Raw genomic sequence first — 19,789 nt, forward strand, 5'->3', positions numbered from 1 at the left:
CACTGCTGTCTTTGTAGTCCCAACTTTTACTTAAACAAGTTCCTGACACCAGCCCCCTTTAAATGACAGCAGAAGAAGAACACACACACACACACACACACACACACACACACACACACACACACACACACACACACACACACACACACACACACACACACACACACACACACACACACACACACACACACACACAGGAGTCAATAACCACATCAGTCAGATTTCTTAATAAAAATAATTCATTTCAGGACAACATATAAATAAGCATTAAATCACACAATACAGATATCTTGATATGAATAAATACTTAACAAATAAAACCAGGCTTTTTTTTCATACAATACCCTATTGTCAAAAGAAACTTCCACACCGTTTGCATGTTTTGTTACACCTTCTGCTCGTAAGCCGATGCTCTTCTGTTGGAATGTCCCGATACAAGTCCGAGTACCATTCCTAAATGCCTCAGCAGCTTAGACAAGTCATGTGCAACTTATATGATCTCCTCTCAGGCAAACTCATTCAGAGCCCCAAAACCTTGTTAAGGGATCTTGATGAGCTGACCACTAATTGGCCTTTAATTGATTAAGGTTCATCTAGAGGTGATTAAAGCACATAGAGATCTACACACAGGCCGTCAGCGTGTGGACTGGCCTGACAGCTTTAGATTACAGTTGAATGAAAAGGCAGACCGAGAGCCCGTGTGTCATTTTATTAACTAGAGCCACAGATGGACATCTACAGCAGCTGAGGGGTTCAGCAGAGGTTTGAGGGAAGTTACTGCTGCAGCTTATATCACTTTAGATTTTTTTGTCTGATGAATATTTTCAGTTTGAGGTTAAGAATGCAAATAAATATAAATTTTTACTTGAATAAAATAGAACATTGTGGAAAAAAAAAAGTTTCCATTTGGGGGTTTCACAAGATAGTCTGATAAGGTCCACCGTATGGTTACAGAGAATTGAAGATGTCTATCTGTAGCACTCTAGAATAACCCAGGCTGGCCATTTTAAGGAGGTAACAACAACTGTTTGGCAATTGATGGCACGTTTCTTTTTTTAAACATTTTTTTTTTTTACTCTTGGCAGAAACAAAATTAAATATATATCAAAATACATTAAAAAAAAAAAAATCCAAAAGGAAACAGGAATGTCAGTTTTTTGTGTTTTCCAGAAGCACACATAGGTGCGTTGTGTGTGTAAGTTTGAAGATGAGGCATTGGGTTGGAAGGTCCTACAATATGGACTAAGATCCATATTCACAAAAAGCATTTTAAAGTTGGGACCACTGATCTATAATCACTGATCAGGCCCCTCTGGTCCATAAAACTTCATGACTACTTAAAGGCAAAACTTATCGGGGATCAGCCCCAATAGTGTGCTGATGTAGAAACAGCACGAAACACATTCAGATAAACAAGATTCGCCAAAGCAGGCAACAGGATTGCTGTCTGAAGTTTTGAAATTGTCACCTTGGCGCATCCAGCAGGGTGGAGCAGAGAGGAATCCATCTCTTTACAGGTTTGTTTACTTACACATCACCTCAGCCTTGTTGTGGCGTACAATCTCGCAAAGCTGAGTTTGCATGTATGTGTGTGCATATGTGGTGGTGAGCTGGATAATTATCCAGACTGGTATGTTTTCCTTACTTCGCAAATTTGTGTTATTGTTGGAAATCCCCGTCTGACAGGACCAGCAATGCTACACTTGGGTGTGCATGTGCGGGCAATCACGTGTGTGTTTTGTATGCGTTTCTAGGTGCTTTAAGTCGTTAAGTAAACATTAAAACAATGTCCAAGGCAACAGATCTGTTTTGCAGAAAAAAAGAGGAAATTAGAGAAAGGAAAGGAGGAATAGAAAGAGTCCTTCTCTACGCTGCTCTCTGCCTTCGGGCTGCTGGAACCACTAGCGTGTTGGCTACAATGGAGAGGCTTTTGTTTCTGTACATGTAGCACCAGATCTAGCAGGGGCCTGCCCTGTCCGTCACGCAACAATTTCGACAAATGGTTGGTTTATACTTTCCATAGCAAGCAATTTACATTGTTAACTTAGAGAAATCACAATACTTAAGCTGATTTGCCTGAAAACATAAACTTACACCACTAATGGATGAAAATTGTATTTTTGTAGCATTTTAGAATTATGAATGCAATCTGCATTTATCCCCCGTCTGACAAATCGTTGTTTGAAGAGGAAATAAAAATATTTTTGATTTCAACCTCTTAACTTGCTTTGCTTTGGCCCACTTTAGCTCACTTCCTCTCACTACTTCCACTGATTTGTTGTTGGGTTTGCCCAACGACTGCAGCCCTCGCTCTACGGAGCTAGACAGACAGGCAGGCAGATACACAGATGGGTTAAAACAGACACACTGACAGACAAACAGACAGACAGAGGGTATAAATCCTTGGCTGTGGTCTAGAAAGCAATGTCAGATGCTTCTTGTTATGTCGACATACAATCATTTTGTCCGGCACGATCCACCACGTACCTCTAAATACATATTGTACACATGGGTTAAGTCAGTTGCTCTGACATGTCGCCAAACCTCTTACCGTGTCAGAGAACATGGCAAATCAGATGATAATAATTGCACAAAGAGGTATTCTGGAGGCCATGTCTACTGCAAATGCACACACACACACACACACTCACTCTCACACATACACATACACACATTCACACATACATACCACCCCCCACGTACACACACGCTCTCTTCACATTCTACATGGGGGAGGAGTTGATTTTCAGGCCATAAGGTTACTAGTTAGTTACTAGCTAGTTAGTTAGTTGGTTAGTTAGTATCAGAGGTGCATTGATTGGCATGGAGAGCCCACAGCAGGGCAGCGGCTCTATCGCGATGTGTCACCATCGTCATTGCGTGCTGTGGTGCGTAACGCAGTTCAGCCACGGTAAATCTGTTTGAAGTGGTCACACTCGTTACAGTAGCCCTGTTTCTCTTGGTTGGCATAGTGATCGCATCCCTGCGTCCGGCAGCGCTGCTTCGACTTCTCCTTGGGCGCCTGCGCCCGCCTGCCCGCCTCCCTGCCCTGGCCACGCGTGTGGCACTCCGGGCAGAGGTCTGTGCAACCCGGGGACACGTTACTGCAGCCGCTCCGTCGACACTGGGTCTGGGTCTGGGTCTGCGTCTGCGTCTGCGTCTGCGTCTGGGATTGTTGTGAAGATCTGGGTTTGGCTGCTCGTTCACGCTGAGGGACAAAGACAAATAATGAATAAAGAGGAAGAAGACGGCTGATTGCTCTGAAAAATTATATTGCAGGCTGGCTTCACAAATGACAGATACCGAAGTCAGATGGAAGATAAAAACACACAAACACGGAAAGGAAAAGAAAAAATAGTAAAGCAAAGCCATGACGGAGTAAACCTACCATGACCGGTGGAGGCGACTGCTGCGTGCGATGCGCCACTTGGTTAAGACGCGCGCTTTGCTCTTTGACGTAACACTTGTCACAGTAGCCTTCCAGCATCGTCTTGCCCACTGCGCCACATCCAGCCCCACGACACCGAGTGGGGTTCTGGAACCCTGTCTCCACACCATGCCGAGTCTGGACTGGGGGTGGAGGAGGAGTCAAGTCTGGAAGAGACGGTGACCAGCATGAGCAACATGGCAAACGATTTCACGGGGAATGGAAAAATATTTCCAAATCTGCATCACAGTTTAACGAGATAATGGTTGTGTTTCGGGACTTACGGTGGTTGGTCTGATAGTCTACGTAGCAAATAGTGCAGAAACCCAACTTCTCTGCTGTCCCAAAGAACTGGCAGCCAGATCTTTTACAAAGCCGGGCCAGGGGGGTCTTCCAGGCGGACGCGTGTCCTGGGGTCAGGGTGAGGCATGGCCGTTCAGAGTCTCTCGTCTGGTTCCAAGCAGAGGACGAAGCCTCAGTCCTGGGATTGTTCTGCTGAGGCTCCCCCCTCTCCGGAGCCTGCTGTCTCTGCATGCAGGGTGGACACAGGCCATTAAATATCCTGAACGCCTCCTGTCTGCACATGCCGCATCGCTCAGTCTCCGCGTCGCAGCCCCCCCACTGAGTCCAGCCAGAACCCTGTGGAACCGTCGGCCCCCCGTTGGGGCCCGGGAGTCCTGTAGCAGCAGCTGTTCCAGCTGCAGGGGGTGCATGGTTCTGCCTGGCATTGAAGCAGCGCTCACAAAGTCCATCGTGCTCTACACTGAGGGTGAAGAGGCAGCCGGGTGTTTTGCACTTCATGGCATGAGTTTCACTGTACAGACTGAGGCTGGGAGCAGTGGGTGGAGCGGACCGTGGACTGGATAACACCACCCCTCTCCCAGAAGAAGAGCACGGGGGGCTGCTGCTTCGGGCTCCTCTGGAGCTCACCTCCGATCCTCCCATCACTATTCCACCTTGTACGCCTGCTCCCTTGGTCTGAATCACCCCTTCTATCCTCGTTCCTCCACCAGACGTGGCCTGTCGCTTCTCAAAGCATTCGTGGCAATGAGGCTGCGTGTCCACGGACACGTAGAAGGTGCACCGTGGTGTGGCGCAGCGGATTTCAATGAGAGAGAGCTGGGAGACGGAGAAAGGTGGCGGGCGCTGTGGCTGGGCGGCCCACGCCTGCTCCTTGTCCTCCTGCCATCGCTGGTACTCGTGGTTGACGAGCTGCAGGTAGTCCTCCATTAGGTTCATGTCTTCAGGAAGGTTTCCCTCATCCAGCCTTTAGTCAAAGACACACAGTGTGTTTGATGAAACATTATTTGTTATCATCAACCAAAAAAAATTACATTTAACACTATAGTAGCTAGGGCTGGGCGATATGGACCAAAAGTCATATCTCGATATTTTCTAACTAAATGGCGATACTCGATATATATCTCGATATTTTTTCTGTGCCTTAATTGGGGTTTCCCCCAAAGCATTATAGCATAGCATCTGTTAGCTTCATTTTTTTCTGAGGCAAACCCTAAAACAGTCAGTTTTAATACAAAGCCTCGTGCCAAATGTCACACAGGTTCCTTTATTAACAGAGGTCTGCACAATATCAAAATGTATAAAACAAATGAAATAAAAATAAACTGCCTGCATATATATAATAAAAATGCTTCTTGAATAAAATAAAACAAATATCCCTTTCCTGCATAACAATTAAATTAAAATACACTGTGCAATTAATACAATGTAGACAGTACCAGGCAGACTTTTCCACTGAGGTTGACAGTTGTGCAAATAACAAAAAATGTGTGCAAATCTCAAATAAAACATTCAAGTCAATTTGTCAGAAAATAAGCTATATCAAAATCATTAAAAAAAAAAATGTAAAAAAAAAAAAAAAAAAATTTTATTTTTTTTTTTTTAAATCGATATAAACGATATTGTCTCGTACCATATCGTGTTTGAAAATATATATCGATATATATTAAAATCTCGATATATCGCCCAGCCCTAATAGTAGCCCTTAGAACTGAAATATGATTGTTCTGCTTGTTTTAAGCCATATTGTCAATTCACGGGACAGAGCTAATAACCTATAAGTACCGTGCAGCTTTCATGATCCATGTGGTGTCGTGGCCCAGGCCTATGACCGGGATTTCTATCAGGTGCAGGTAGTCGTTGAGAAGCCTCTCCTTCTGCTGCTGCTCCTTCTCCATCAGGAAGTGGACCTTCAGCTCCTCAAAGCTCGCCCGTCTTGGGTTGATCAGTGGTACCGCTCGTATCTCTGGGGGGGGGGGGATCAGTTCAAATCAAGATGTTAGGTGGACCGTTATAAAGAAAGAAAGAAAACGTCATATTTTTCTCTTCCATCATGTGAGCCTCGTGACACCTCCATCTTTGCGTTTTCTACCTGGGCCGCTGTCTTTGATGGTGATGAGAGGTGCAAAGTGCTGGGAGTCGTAGCCGAGCACTATTGGGTATTTGTAGCACTCTGTGGGCGGCCAGTGTAGAGGCAGATAAATCCCTCCCACGTTCAAAGGAGATATGGAGGAGCCAGATTTCATACTCCTGACCACCTGGTCTGTTGGGTAGGAAAAAAAACACAACAATTAAAGCCTTAAAGATATGACTACCAACAACTTAAATGTTATTTTGCAACACACAAGTTAGCAAAACTAGTCAAGACTGGCGAGAAAGTGAAAATATCTGGCCACTCTTTTTGCACCTGATATTTAACTCATTATATTTGTACAATATCACTGGAAATATAATTCAAAAAGAAGCTCATGAGTATTTATTCTCCATTAGAAAATCACAATATCCAGAATGAAGACTTTACTGTCACCTTCTGTTAAACAAGAGCAGTGAGCTTTGGTAAAAACGCAAGTACCGGCAATGACGACGATGGGTCTGCGGAGGATGTTGGAGAGGATGAAGATGTGAATGTCCTCCAGAGAGTCAAACTGGAGGCCATTACTACTAGACACTGGAGATGCCATCTTCACAATCTTGTCCCATTCCTCTTCCCAGTTCTAGGACGGTGCACGCACACACAGTTTGAGCGTAAAAGATGTGCAATATGATGTAACTGATTATGTTAGTGTAAAATAATTCCTAATAATCCATATTCTGGATTGAAGACTCATATAAAACAAAAAAAAAATGGTTCCAATCAACACAACAATGGACTGAAAAAGGCTGCATCTTGTAGCTCAAACTTCTACCATCATTAAAAAGCGATACATTAAACATGGCCCGTACCATGGTGGTGTATCGGAGTCCCGTCTGGGTGAACTCCTGGGACTGCAGCAGCTCCGCCTGGAAGCGAGCCTTAAACACGCCAGCGTCCGTCTCCTTCAGAACACTATGGAGAGCTTTCCGAAGCACCAGGTCCGTATCTTGAACGCCGAGCATGTACTGAGAGGTTGCATGAAGCAAACAGTTCCCATCTCCTATAGACACACACACAAACACAAAGCATGACACGTGAGCATACACAGTTAATAAATGACTCTCGCCATCTTATAGAAGATTTAAAAATTGCGCATGGGAACACAAACATAGAAATTCCCTTTGTGCACAGCATACCCAGCGGACAAGAAGCTGTGTGCGCACAATCAAGTGTAACCGAAGTCTGGGGATTTCCAGGGCGTTAAGCCAATTGTCACACTATCTGGTTGTAGATTATTATATGACCGTCGCGTGTTTAAAAGCACACACATGCTACAGGCAACACTTAGTCTTTACATTGTATACTGTATATCTACCTGAAAAACATTTAAAGAAAATGTTTTTAGAAAATGTTCCTACCAATATTTACACAAGGGGCCCACAGACAGGAACGTGTTTTGCGTCATGTTAAAGAAAGAGCTTGTATTCTACAAACCGCCCAGAAAAATAAGGAGCTGGTTGCTCAAGAGGCCTGTGTGTGAGCGTACGCTGGAATTTTATTTCGTCTCCTTTGGCAGTGCTGGGTTTTTTTCTCATTGTGAAACAGGAGAGCTCATATTTGTCAATGTGCGCACCTCTGAAAAACCCTGTTGTCACAGTAAACACAGGAATTTCCCTGTGCTAACTTCTTCTTTTTTTTTTTCGTGTGCGTGTGTGTTTGAGATCCCCTTAAATGATCCCAGCTCATTAATGCTACTCAGCTGGTCCTGTACTTTCCACAGGGGTGGGACTTGGATAAGATGGGATGATAGGGTTTTAACTACAGTCATCGTCAGACGATAAAGGCTGTGATTTATAGGTATTGAGATAACATGTGCCTTCACATGCACAAATGCCCAAGAGACATTCGTCTACACAGTAATCTGTTCAGTTTGTACCTCTTCCACCAAGAAATATTTACTTAGAAGTAGCTCACACACCTAAAGCACTCACACCTTTCATATAGTTCATGAACAAGATAGAGGTCCCACAAAAGGAAAATATTGTTAAGTCTCAGAAAGAAAACTGGATTGCTTATAAAACAGATATTCTAGAGATGCTTTTTGCCTTGAAATAAGTTTGCCATAGGCGAAGCTGAGATAATGTCTCTCAAAATAGCATTTTCTGTGTTGCAAGATGACTGTAATGTTTTCATTCAACTAAAGACACATTCTATTGTACGAGAAGGAAAAAAAATAAAAACATCCACTTCTATTTCAGACCAACAAGCTATTGTTGCATTTCGGTGCCCTTGCATCACTCTACAAGAACATAAAGTGCACAGCTCTTCCGCGAGAAAAAAGGCATCCTCAACAGAACTGCAGACACGTAGCCAGGCACAAATAGACTCAAATGTCCAAATGCAGGCTCACTTCCTCTTCTGAGAAAGAAAAAACAAAAACTGGACCTGAATTGAGGTTCCTGGCGACTAAACATGAAAGACTGCTGGCAGGTCCCATCAGTCTAAATATAGACACTTCCTCTTTTTCAAGCCAAGCCACTTCCTAAAAACACACCGGCCCAGGACCAGCCTTAACCCTTTTAGCATAGCCTCCAGGTAACAGTACATTTTAACCTTAAGATGCCCCGTGTTTCTGTTACACAAAATCAAGCCCTCCTGTTTGTCTAAACAAGCTGGACTATTTATTGCAAAAACAATGTGGCGCTAGAAAACTCTGAAATCTGTGAAACTCTTTTGACACGACACTGTAGAAGAGTCGCTCTTCGTCTTTGCTCCCTTGAAACGTATAGTCAGCGTATTGTTGCTGAGCCGATGTACACGATGGGGCCACATGACAAACACGGGATGCTGTTTGGGAAAAACCCTTGGATGTGCTCTAGATATTCAGGACACAAGAGAAGACGCACTAAATTCTAATGACGCATTACGTCTGAGCAGGCAACGGGAAAACGGATGTGGCCCTGTTATTTTAATTGGAGTGTCGAGTGCATTTTATGAGGAATTTTTTGCTTTCATGCTGGTCGTTTTTCTTTGTTTTGACTGGAATCCCTGGAGGTTTGAGGCTTCAGTCCAGTCACACAGATGATAACCTGGGTTAAAGTTTGTGGGAGCAAATTCAAGATTTAGATGTCATGGGGCGATCTCTCAGTTTGTGTGCCTGCTGAGCTCCGGTGACTCAGCAGCAGTCATTCAGTCCTCTGTGTGTGTGTGTGTCTGTGCGTGTATGTGTGTGTGTTTATGGATGTTGTCCGTCCTCTGCTCAAAGTCACGTCTGGGTCCTTCAGAGTTAGACGATCCACTTCTAAAATCTGTCTCATCTTTATGACGTCATTTGCACAAGCCAGGAAATTCCATGCAGGTTACTGGCAGTGGATGTCAGAGCAGTGTCAGTAATTTGTGGGTCTTTCTAGAGGAACTACGGACTGACAACGATTACAAAAACCCATTCAGTCATTGCTAACTTCAGACTGGAAGACCCTTAGGACAGCACAGTTCCTCATCCATCCTCTGCTTAAAGTAAATTATAACATGAAGTTAATGCTGGAATTTCTCATTTGAAAGAGAGAACAAAAAAAAAGGAAACGTTTCCCCTAGAAACTCATATGTGTGAGACAAACGTGTAATTTCCCATTTCCTCTTTTTGTTGTTAATGCTACAGCTCATGATTTACTTCAAAAGCACTTTTTCTCCCCCACCTTTACCTGAAAACTGATCTGATTTACACACCAGATGTGTTAGTTACTGTAACGTAGACGCAAAGGCCACAACTGTAGATTTATAGTTATATGGTCACGTTTGATTGAATGAGACCTTGTGAGCTGTAAAACATTTAACTTGACATAAAAGCAGAAGCACAGACTTCAGTCAGGAGGGCTGGGGAACATAAACTAAAATTATGTGATCGTTCTTCACATTCATTTACACTCTTCACACACAAACACCTACACGAAAAGTCGGGGACAAACCCCTTAAGGTTTAGGTGAAAAATTGTGGAAATACTAAGGGCTGAAAGATCATCAGCCGTAAACAACTCTGCTGTGTGTGACGCCAATGAATTTCCCAGTACGGAGCACTTGAGCCCCAGTGTGAATGTTCGTCAACCCTGGGATGTTCCCACATTACAACATTCACGTAACAGAAAAGATGACTTAACAACGGGCTGCCTGAACTCAAGCATGAGGCTCGGCACATTAAAACCGACAGCGGGGCTGCGAAATGACTCTGTGTGAAAACGGAACCTGTGTACTTCAATTGTTGTCATTTACAGTAACCCGTCTTGTGAGTAATGAGATCTCAGAATTTTTTTTTTTTTTACATATCAAGTACCCCTGACTCATAAATATACCCCTTTTCCATCATAGAAAGTGAAACAAAATCAACATACATCCTCCTTGGGGAGCAAAAAACATCTCTACAGTCTCTAAAAGTGTGTAGAGAGTGTTTTATCAACTCGAAAACGTCCCAAAGGTTCACTAATGCACCTTAAACTACAGGGATCTTTGAACATGAGTAAAAAGAAACACTGTGGACCATTTTAAGACATTTCTCACACATGCAGATGATGTTTCTTACCATTGGTGCGTAATGGCACCATCTTCTTCAACTCTCGACACCAGTTGAGCTTCTTCTCCTGCTCCAATGAGGCCTGCATGGCTCGGTCCAGGATGGCAGCTTGTACGACCTCCCTGAAGGCCTGCGGGAAGTGGTTCATGGCGATCATCTCCAGTGTGTAGCGATGCATTCCCCGCAGGTGGTGCATAAGGCCACCGGTAGCAGCGGGCTTCACCACGTCGTTGGGCACTCGCTGACGGATCTTCACCGCTTTCAGCAGGTTGGAGACGAAAAGGAATTTGGGAAGGAAGTTCTGACCCTGCGACATGGCGGACGGATGGTCGGGAAGGATGGAAGGAGGGGAGGAGGACAGGAGGAGGCACCAGCCTCTGATGACCGAACAACGTGGAAACTGGAGGGACAGAATAGGAGAAGACTTGTTACTTCACAGCATCATACTGTAGAAAAAGAATAAACTGGTAGGAAAATTTCACTGGACATTCCCTTCTTTATTCATTTCGATTTAAGACACCACTTATATTATAGTTGGTTTGGGAAACCACCCATTACACAGGATTATTCCATTGTCAAGGTTATGTTGCGCCTTTTCACTGGAGAGTCCGCTGGGTCAAACTGAATGAAGTATACAAAGAACGCTTTGTTTTCTTGTTTGTTCTTCTCTTTCTCCTTTTTCCGCTTAATGGTCTTTAAGAGTTTCCCCCAAACAGGGTGTCCCACTGAGCCCTTCTGCCCATAAACTGGTGTTTTCCAGACTTAAAGTCCAGGCCTCCAGGCTTCCTTGGGCTGCTGGAAAGGTCAGAAGTCTTCCGCTCAAGCCAACACCTCACCAGCTCCTGGCCTCTATCAAGTCTTTACGTTAAAGGCTGTTCATCTCTCCAGGACCTGTACGCCTCCAGGACCCTGAAGCGTGCAGGTAAGATTGCGGCAGACCCCTCCCAGTCCGGACACACACTGTTTCAGACTCTTCCCTCTGGCAGGAGGCTGCGGTCCATCAGGACCAAAACCTCACGCCATAAAAACAGTTTCTTCCTGACTCCTGCTGGCCTCGTGAACAAGACCCCGGACCCCCCTCTATGTTACATTAAAGACCCCACTTCTGACCTTATGTGTCACATTAAGGCACATCCTAGGTCACCTTTGTACAGACTCATTACTCCAGCACTTTAAAACCAACATGTTGTACACTTTTTCTTTCAATCACCACAACAAATTCCCTGTGTGTGTTAAACTACTTGGCAATAAACTTCTTTCTGATTCTGATTCAAAAACATCCGCCCAAAAATGCCACTATTTCCTGATTTAAGTCAGAATATGACCAAATAATTGATACAAACCTGACAGTTCTGGACACTTGAAGCGGGTTAATGTTCCCTGACAGAGATGGGGAAGAGCTGACAGAAAGAGGTCTTTGATTGAAGCTTCAGCAAGTCACAAAACCACAGGAAGCTAAAAGTGATGGTCAGCAAGTCAGACAGGACTTCTGCTGACTTTTTAAACTCTCCCCAGCACCCTCGTGTCAAGTGTTTTTTTCCCAGCAGTTAAAGTTGAGGAGCCAGCACAAGCCTCTAGTAGCTGCAGGTTGCAGGTGCAACAACAACAACAGGTAAGGCCGTGCTCAAGGGCCACTGGTGGCACCAGAGGACATGTTAAAAACACCAGCCAGGTGAGGTGTGTGTCAGGGCACACAGATCCCCCACACAAACACAACAACAAGAGCAGACTTTGCTGACTTTCACGGCTTGTACAAATATAAATCAATTTAAAAAACAGTATAAAAAGGAAGTTCTGGGAAGTTATTTGATGGAGGAGGAGCTATGTTAAGGAAATATTGTGTTTGTTAGCTGGTTAGGTGCAAAGGCACAACCAATGGGGAAATCGGTAGCCTAATAAGTAAATTGCAGCTATTTATTATTAATATTTATGTTTAATTTATGATAGAGGTAACAAAGGGGCAGGGTTAAATAAGTTTTACTTCTACCTGCTCCTTTTCAGACACTGTTTTTTTTCCCTGTTTGTATTACGTTTTTGTTGTTGTTGCTTTTTTTTCTGTATGTTTTGAATTTGTTTTAAAATTTTATATTTTTTTCCTTATGTGTTCGAAATTACGACGAGTATTAGGGCCAAACTAAGACAAAAAAAATTGAAATGACGAGAATAAAGTCATAATAATATGAGAATAAAGTCGTAAAATTACGAGAATAAAGTCATAATATTATGAGAATAAAGTCGTAATATTTTGAGAATAAAGTCGTAATATTACAAGAATAAAGTCGTAATATTTTGAGAATAAAGTCGTAATACTAAATATATTATAAATACATAAATTTAACTTCTAAAGATGCTCAATATTCCTCATTTTAACACAGAGAGAAGATGCTCTTCCTGTTAAGAGTTCTCATAAATTATATTCTAATAATATTACAACTTTATTCTACATAAATTACGACTTTATTCTCGTAATATTACGACTTTATTCTCGTAATTTTACGACTTTATTCTCATTATATTATGACTTTATTCTCGTAATATTACGACTTTATTTTATTTTGTCTTAGTTTGGCCCTAATACTCCGTCGTACGAAATAAACAATTCAATCAATCAAAAAAAAAAAAAAAAACAGCAGACTTTGCTGACGTTCACGGCTTACGTAATTGCAATGACAACTACAGGCTTGATTTATGGTTCCGCGTTACACCGACGCAGAGCCTACGGCGTAGGCTACGTGCGTCGCTTTAACGCAGAACCATGAACCAGGCTTACCTCTGAAACAATGTGGCGCTGGTCCGCGGGTTGCGTTGCGGCGCAGCGGCGCGGACGCAACATTTGTCCGTTTCTACGCTCCGTTATCCGTCTTGGGGGGAAGAAGAAGAAGAAGAAGGGGGGCCCGGGGGGGCGTCTTTGTAAACAATGGCTGTCAAAGACGCCGTCGTGAGCAGGCTTCACGCTTCCTCCGTGTCCCCACAAACATGCATGAGTAAAAAAGGCCCCGCCGTGATGCAGCCCCTTTACCAGTCTCTGCTCCTTCAGGGGGGGAATGTCAGTCCAGCAGGGGGGAGACGAGGACCAGAGGACCAGGAGGACCAGGAGGAGTGGGGTCTTACCTGGGTAATATGTCGGAGGGGAGGGGGGGTGATCACAAAGCCTCCCGGATGCTCAGGCAAGTCCTCTCCTCTCCACTTCACTCAGCCTCGCCGCAGAGCTGCTCGGCGCCATTCACGCTGCTCTCTCTGCTGCCAGACCTCTGCTGCGAGTGCTGCGAGCAGCTCAACCACCCTCTCAGAACACTGCACACGTCCGCAAAGTTTAGTTAAAGAAAAGAAAAAAAAGTCAAGGGGATTTCCAAGGGACTTTCCGTCCACCCATTTTCCTCTCTCTCTCTCTCTCTCCCTCTCTCTCTCTCTCTCTCTCTGTCACAATCATGTTGTAGTTGCGAGTCCTCGCCACTAGAGGGAGTTTACCCGTCTGACTCGACACTGATGCTGCGTTCCATTTACCTCGGAAGTCGGAACTCGGAACTGGGAATGACGTCACAGCCGAGTTATCGGCGTTCCAGTTACAAAGTAGGTAAACAAGTTTGTAGTTCGCATATACCACATGAAAAATGTAAATTACACTATAGCAGCATATATATGCCGAACAATACTTGTATACGACTGATTTAGTGTGACCAAAACTAGAATGAAGTGCTACGAATTTTTACGGAGCTCTCTTCTACTGTTTACAACCGGGGCAGCCATCTTGGAATGTGAACTCGGGGGTGGTGAAGACTCTCCCACTTTCCCAGTGGGAAATCCCACTTTGAGGGGCGTTCCAGTTGAAAACTCCGACTGGGAACTGGGAAATCCCCACTTCCGAGGACAAATGGAACGCGGCATGAGACGCACATCCCACCTACTGAGCACAAAGGAGAGTCACCGAGGCAGACAGACAGGTCGCGTCATAGTCTATTTCATGAGACAGCCCCCAGATATAAATCATTAACCTGCAAGCCAGGCCAGTATCAGTAAAATGAGTCAGGAAAAACGAAAAGAAAAGTCAGTGCTTGAAAAGCAGGCTTTGACTTGCTGACAGCATTACGTGCTTATTTGAGTATGTTGTAGGGATGGATGACAACAGCTTTTGCAGAGGTGATGTGATACTGCTTTGACTGTTTGGAAATTGAGTTCACACATTGAAGTTTGTAGTTTGATCTCGCCTTTTTCATAGGTTACTCACTCGGACTGATAACGTGCCAAAAATAAAGCGCTGCAAGAGGAACCCACTTTTACTTCTCTGTTCTATCATTGCAGTGCAAACAAAAAAAAAACACTTTTTTTTTTTACATGGCTCTGCAAAACTATCTGCCACAAAACAACATGTATTTCTACTAATAAATCAGCATCCAATCCTTGTCTCATAATCCCTCATCACGTCATAAAAGAATTTGAGTTGTTTAATTTTTCTCTTGTTAAATTCTGCCTCACATGTGGCTTTACAGAGTAGCTACTTATAAACCAGATTATTTTTACTTTTAAAAACTATTAAATTTGAAGCGTCCATCAACCCATATGTGTATGCTAAATAGGTTGACATCTTTTACGGTCAAACCCTATACATTTTAGTGTCTCTGCTGGTTGTGATGATTAAAAAGTGTAAAAAAAAAAAACATAACCCAACTCTATCAGTGACTGATGCACCGGTACGTGGTAGAGCACACCAACTGTCTGTCTGTGGTCAACCAGCCTATAAGCGTCTGTGCATTTGTTCTCACATTTAGTTTGCTGCTGTTGCATGTAATAGATAAAACAGAAAGATATCTGTTGAAGTAGCATGAGTGGACAAATACAACCTGCCTTTCTATGAATGATATGCAAGACAAAGAGAAAGAGAAAGAGAAAGAAATGTCTAACCTCCAAATGTTTGAAAATGACAAACATATTAAACGTCTTTGTGTCTTTAAAAAATGTGAGTTTTAGTTACCTGTGAAGTAAACGGCAGCTCTGCCTTTGTGCCGTGCATCTGTGGCCTAATATGGAAAAAAAAACAGGAACTTACCTAACTGATAATATCCCATCATGTTCTGCTGATTCACTCTTCCCTTTCTATTTTCCTTTCCCTTCCCTTTGGAAAGACTCCCAGTTCTGTGTTGTGCATCCCAACACCGACCACAGTAGACCACAGAGAAATTTTCTTCCAATGCAGGGAACAGAAAACTCATGATCACCTGATATGCTTTCATTTGACATTGACCATTCACCTTTACCAGTTACACAAACTCCCCACAAACTAATTATTATACTGTACTATTATATAGTATATGGTATAGACACGCATGCACACATACATACACACACGCATACACTTTGCTGTTGTGGCTGTTATTAATAATACTGACAAATAAAATTTCCAAACTTTTCAAATCTTCCACACTAGGTCAAATGTCAGCTGAATCACAAGCTGCAATGATCAATTCTAGCTGGCAGCAGAAGCAATAATTACAAAACCACACGGTCACCCGTTCACGGAAAACCCCGTGTGGAGACAACTGACCCCTCACGGCTCCAAACCACCAGTATGTGTCATCATAAATGTACACAATATGTTACACAATGGTTCGTTACAACAGGTACAGTTGCATTAATACATTTTTATGTTTTTATAATACTTTTAATATTCATTTTACAATACAGGAATGTTACTAAGTACAAGTACTTAGAAAATACTTTAGTATCGTTATTTAGTACAGATCTGGGGTATTTGTAATGAACTTTTTTCCCCACTTCTCACCACTGCTACTATGATTATACAATAATATTGTTTAAACAAGACTTCTTAGAGCACAGCTACAACACTAAAAGTCGGAATATTGTACTAAATTAAAAAAATGGTTGCCTGCTTTACATGGCCCATATATTGATGTGTGTTTACAGAATTTAATTTTTTTTCAGGGGGAAGCGGGGTTATGTGCAAAATATTTTAAATAGAAACACAATATATGTTTTAACAAAAAAGAACAACATTGTGCTACTGTTATTAATATCATGTTTGATAATATAAATGGTCTCTTTATAAAATACGTTTATTTACAAAAATCTAAAGTTAGATTAATTGCTTTTTAAGGTAAGGTAGTACTTATACTGTATAATACTGGTACATTACTGCTGACACACATCATAACTGATGAACACAGATCATCATCTTTTGACGTCCAGATACATGCATTTCCTTGTTAAGAAGCCTGTCATACATGTGTTTAAATGACATCTCAATGTCCAGTTGTGATTTAGTTTAAATGTAAAAAGATAACAGATTAATAGAATATTTTAATGTGCACTTCCTGCCTCCGCTCAGTTTAGGGGGTTTTGTATAAATGTAAATGGAAGAGTTTGACTCACTGGGTTTTTGACTGGTCATAACATTGACATTGTTGAGAAAAAAGGAAGGAAAAAACGATTATGTCATTTTTAGTTTCTAGCTGGCAGTAACATTTGTTCAAAGCATAAATTATACGCTACACGTGTTTTATAAAACCGCTGCAGTGACCTTGCAGCCACATTTGTGTAAATACCATGATTATACCTTAGTCACATGATTTCTTCTCTCCTCCGACAACATTTCTCAGTCTTTTCTCCTTAGAGATGAAAATGACCAGAACACATTAAATCATTTTTTATTAATTTAATTACAAAATGATGCCTTATCAGAATCAGAATAAAACTTTATTGCCAAGTCAGACATAGTCAGACGAGAGAACTTGACTCCGGTTAACACCGCTGGCACCATTTGTTTCTACGGACGCTTATGTTTGACTGCTTCTTCAATAAAGATTCATCATCAGATTAAAAAGGAACAATATGGTTGAACTTGAGGTTTTAGGGATCATTAACATGTTAGCCATTCCCACTGTCATCTGCTCGTAATCCAGGTACTTTACATTAATCTGAAAGCTTTATAATACATACATTCTCCATATTCATACTTCTCTTGTGTTCTGACAATGTGGCCAGTCCCTCAGTGACTTCTGAACCCAGATTGTTCCATCAGATCCCCAAAAGCCTCGGAGGCCTGTCCTGGTATGAGGTGGCAGAACGGCGGGGGAGAACCCTGGGGAGAACTGTGAAGAGGAGCATCTCAGTGTCTTCTGGCTCCTCTTTTCAGCGGAAAGCACCTCGGAGGCGGATCGAAACCAGCCCCCACTAAAAGTCACTTGACACTGTTTTGTGTGGGGGTACATGATGATATTCACACTTTATTGCCATACATAATCTTTTAAAGGGTGGGGGGGGGTATTTGGGGTTAAAAACTCAGAAGACACACTCTGAAAGTTGAAGCTGACCTGGACCAGAGGAGGCCATGTGGGCTGTAGAGGATGACAGAGCCACAGAGACTGAAACACTGATCAAGCCTGACCTCTAGTGGAATATGTCTAGCAGCACAGTCGGAAAACAAAAGCTGTGTCCATATCTGGAGGTGAGAGGTTTAAGTGCAGTTACTCCGTAATTTCACCTCATACAGTAACCACACTGGAATATTTTACTGTGAGAATTTTTACTTAGTACATTCTTCTTAACTCCAGAATAAATCAGGTAGAAATGTGTTTTCCATCTTACTCACAGTTTTCGTAAATATTCAGATGAATAAAACAGCATATCAGCTACTAAATAATGGCAGGCATCTTGTAATTTCTTTTCAATGTGTTCAAGCTTAAAACTGAGATTGGTTGTATGAAAGGGATATAAAAATGTGAGGTATTTTTACTTAGACACATTTGATGGATACAATCGAAAGACTTAACTTTTCACCCTCCTTGAAAATCTGCCTAAACTCTTATGTTTTATAGTTTCAGATATAACTGAAAATGAAAATTTTTGGTCAGCACCAGTTAGGTCAAATGCAAAGTGGAGTTACTAAATCGTATAAATCGTATAAATATTACAGCATAAACCTTAAGGGGAGCTTTCCTTGCCACTGTTTGGCTTAAGGTTTTTTCCCGCTAGGGGAGTTTTTACCTGTTATTGTTTATATTTATGTAATAATTGCTCTGGGGTCATATTATGGGTCTCTGGAAACTTCTGTTGTAATAGACGCTATCTCAATAAAATTTAAATTAATTTAATTGAATCATTGATATATTTACAAATGTAAGAACACCTAAAGTTTCATTAGTTTTTTTTATTTTTATTTTCTAATAATTCTGTTGAACTACAATTCAAAAGCTATGTCTGATTTTATTCATCAGAGTTCAGCAAATTATACTTTTTTTTCAGTTACCATTGTGGATTTTTCTTTCTTTAAGGGGATCAGCACATTTGTCCAAGTGTGTGTCTAAAGTGCATAAGGGAGTGTTCTTAAAACAGTAAATGTTGTGACAGGACGTAGCAGTATTAACTGTGCAAACACATATTTCAAAATCAACACATTTTTTGCAACAAGGTGGGATACTAACTTCCGCTTCTTAAATTTGCAGATTTGCTTAATTTCTTTGGCCTTTATGATTGCCAGCTTATCATCTCTCAGTTTTTCCCTCAGATTTAACAATACATCTTAATATAATTTTCCCATTTATCTTGATATTTTGTGGTCAAAAAAGATTGAGCCCGTAATTCCAGATATATCATATTTGACACATGCATTTCTGAGACCTCTCTAAAACCCCTTTCTAGATATTAAAGAAAAAAAAGGTTTATATGATGAAAAAGGTGAAAGTATAATATAATAAATTGGAACAAATAAAAAATACATTATTTTACCCAGTGTATTCATAATAAATAATACATTTGGGGTAACAAGTTACTTTGTTCTCTGTTTTGGTCCTCAGGTTGTTTACATGTACAATAATGTGTTTTTTCTTTCTTTTTGCATGCCCTGTATTTAATAAAACAAACACAAAGAAAAAAGCAAGTCGAAGAGGAGCTGATTGAAATGGAGGAAGACTCTAAACCTTTTAAACGATGATAAAAACCTTTAGATCGGTTTCCTTTTCCTTTCTCCCTCTTCCTCTGCAACACCTCTTTTATTTTCCTTTACTTCACCTCTCTCACCTCCTATTACTCCCCCATGTCATTTTTTCTTTCCAGCAAACTTTGTTCTCTCTCGTGTCATTTCCAGAGAAGTCAGAGCTGTTGGGACACGCTGAGCCAAGTCCAATTCCTACTTAGGCTTGTCTCAGGGTGTGTCTCTCGGGGTGTGAGTGCTCCATTACCTATGACTCATGTCTGCAGATTTCACTGTCATTTGTCATATGTTCCCTTGTGCGTCTGCAGATGTGTGTGTGGTGTCAGTGCCAAAAAGAAAGGGTAATAAAAAAAGGGAACATTATTTGCAGATAAGCTTTTAAACCCAACCAACTGACAGTGAAATACATTGGCTCCATGTTTCAGTTTTCTAATTCACTTTGGCCAAATTTCAGATATTTATGTATACTGTACCTCATTTC

The 19,789-nt window shown here is 41.9% G+C and overlaps 1 protein-coding gene across 2 annotated transcripts; it reads right to left on the bottom strand.

The window, feature by feature from the left end:
• Positions 1-221: 221 nt before the first annotated feature.
• On the bottom strand, positions 222-13,742 carry tnfaip3 (tumor necrosis factor, alpha-induced protein 3). Of its 2 annotated transcripts, none has more exons than XM_061744756.1 (9): positions 13,476-13,742; positions 10,374-10,764; positions 6,671-6,861; positions 6,300-6,441; positions 5,820-5,990; positions 5,513-5,693; positions 3,712-4,694; positions 3,389-3,594; positions 222-3,208 (listed from the first exon to the last, which is right to left on the bottom strand). In XM_061744756.1, exons 2-9 carry the CDS (start codon positions 10,678-10,680, stop codon positions 2,903-2,905), a joined length of 2,487 nt encoding a protein of 828 aa, XP_061600740.1. In that variant the 5' UTR covers positions 10,681-10,764; positions 13,476-13,742; the 3' UTR covers positions 222-2,902. The 2 variants fall into 2 exon arrangements, with proteins under 2 accessions (XP_061600740.1, XP_061600739.1); XM_061744755.1 differs by lacking the exon at positions 13,476-13,742 and adding an exon at positions 13,135-13,450.
• Between the last annotated feature and the right edge of the window lie 6,047 nt (positions 13,743-19,789).

The sequence above is a fragment of the Cololabis saira genome, chromosome 17 (assembly GCF_033807715.1).
Source record: "Cololabis saira isolate AMF1-May2022 chromosome 17, fColSai1.1, whole genome shotgun sequence".
Lineage (NCBI taxonomy): Eukaryota > Metazoa > Chordata > Actinopteri > Beloniformes > Belonidae > Cololabis > Cololabis saira.

Coding starts and splice junctions, on each gene's coding strand:
- tnfaip3 (XM_061744755.1), bottom strand. CDS start 13,197: ATGTTGCGTCCGCGCCGCTGCGCCGCAACGCAACCCGCGGACCAGCGC. Junction 10,765..13,134: donor AGCGCCACATTGTTTCAGAG/GTAAGCCTGGTT, acceptor CTGTCCCTCCAG/TTTCCACGTTGTTCGGTCAT. Junction 5,694..5,819: donor CATCAAAGACAGCGGCCCAG/GTAGAAAACGCA, acceptor CCCCCCCCCCAG/AGATACGAGCGGTACCACTG.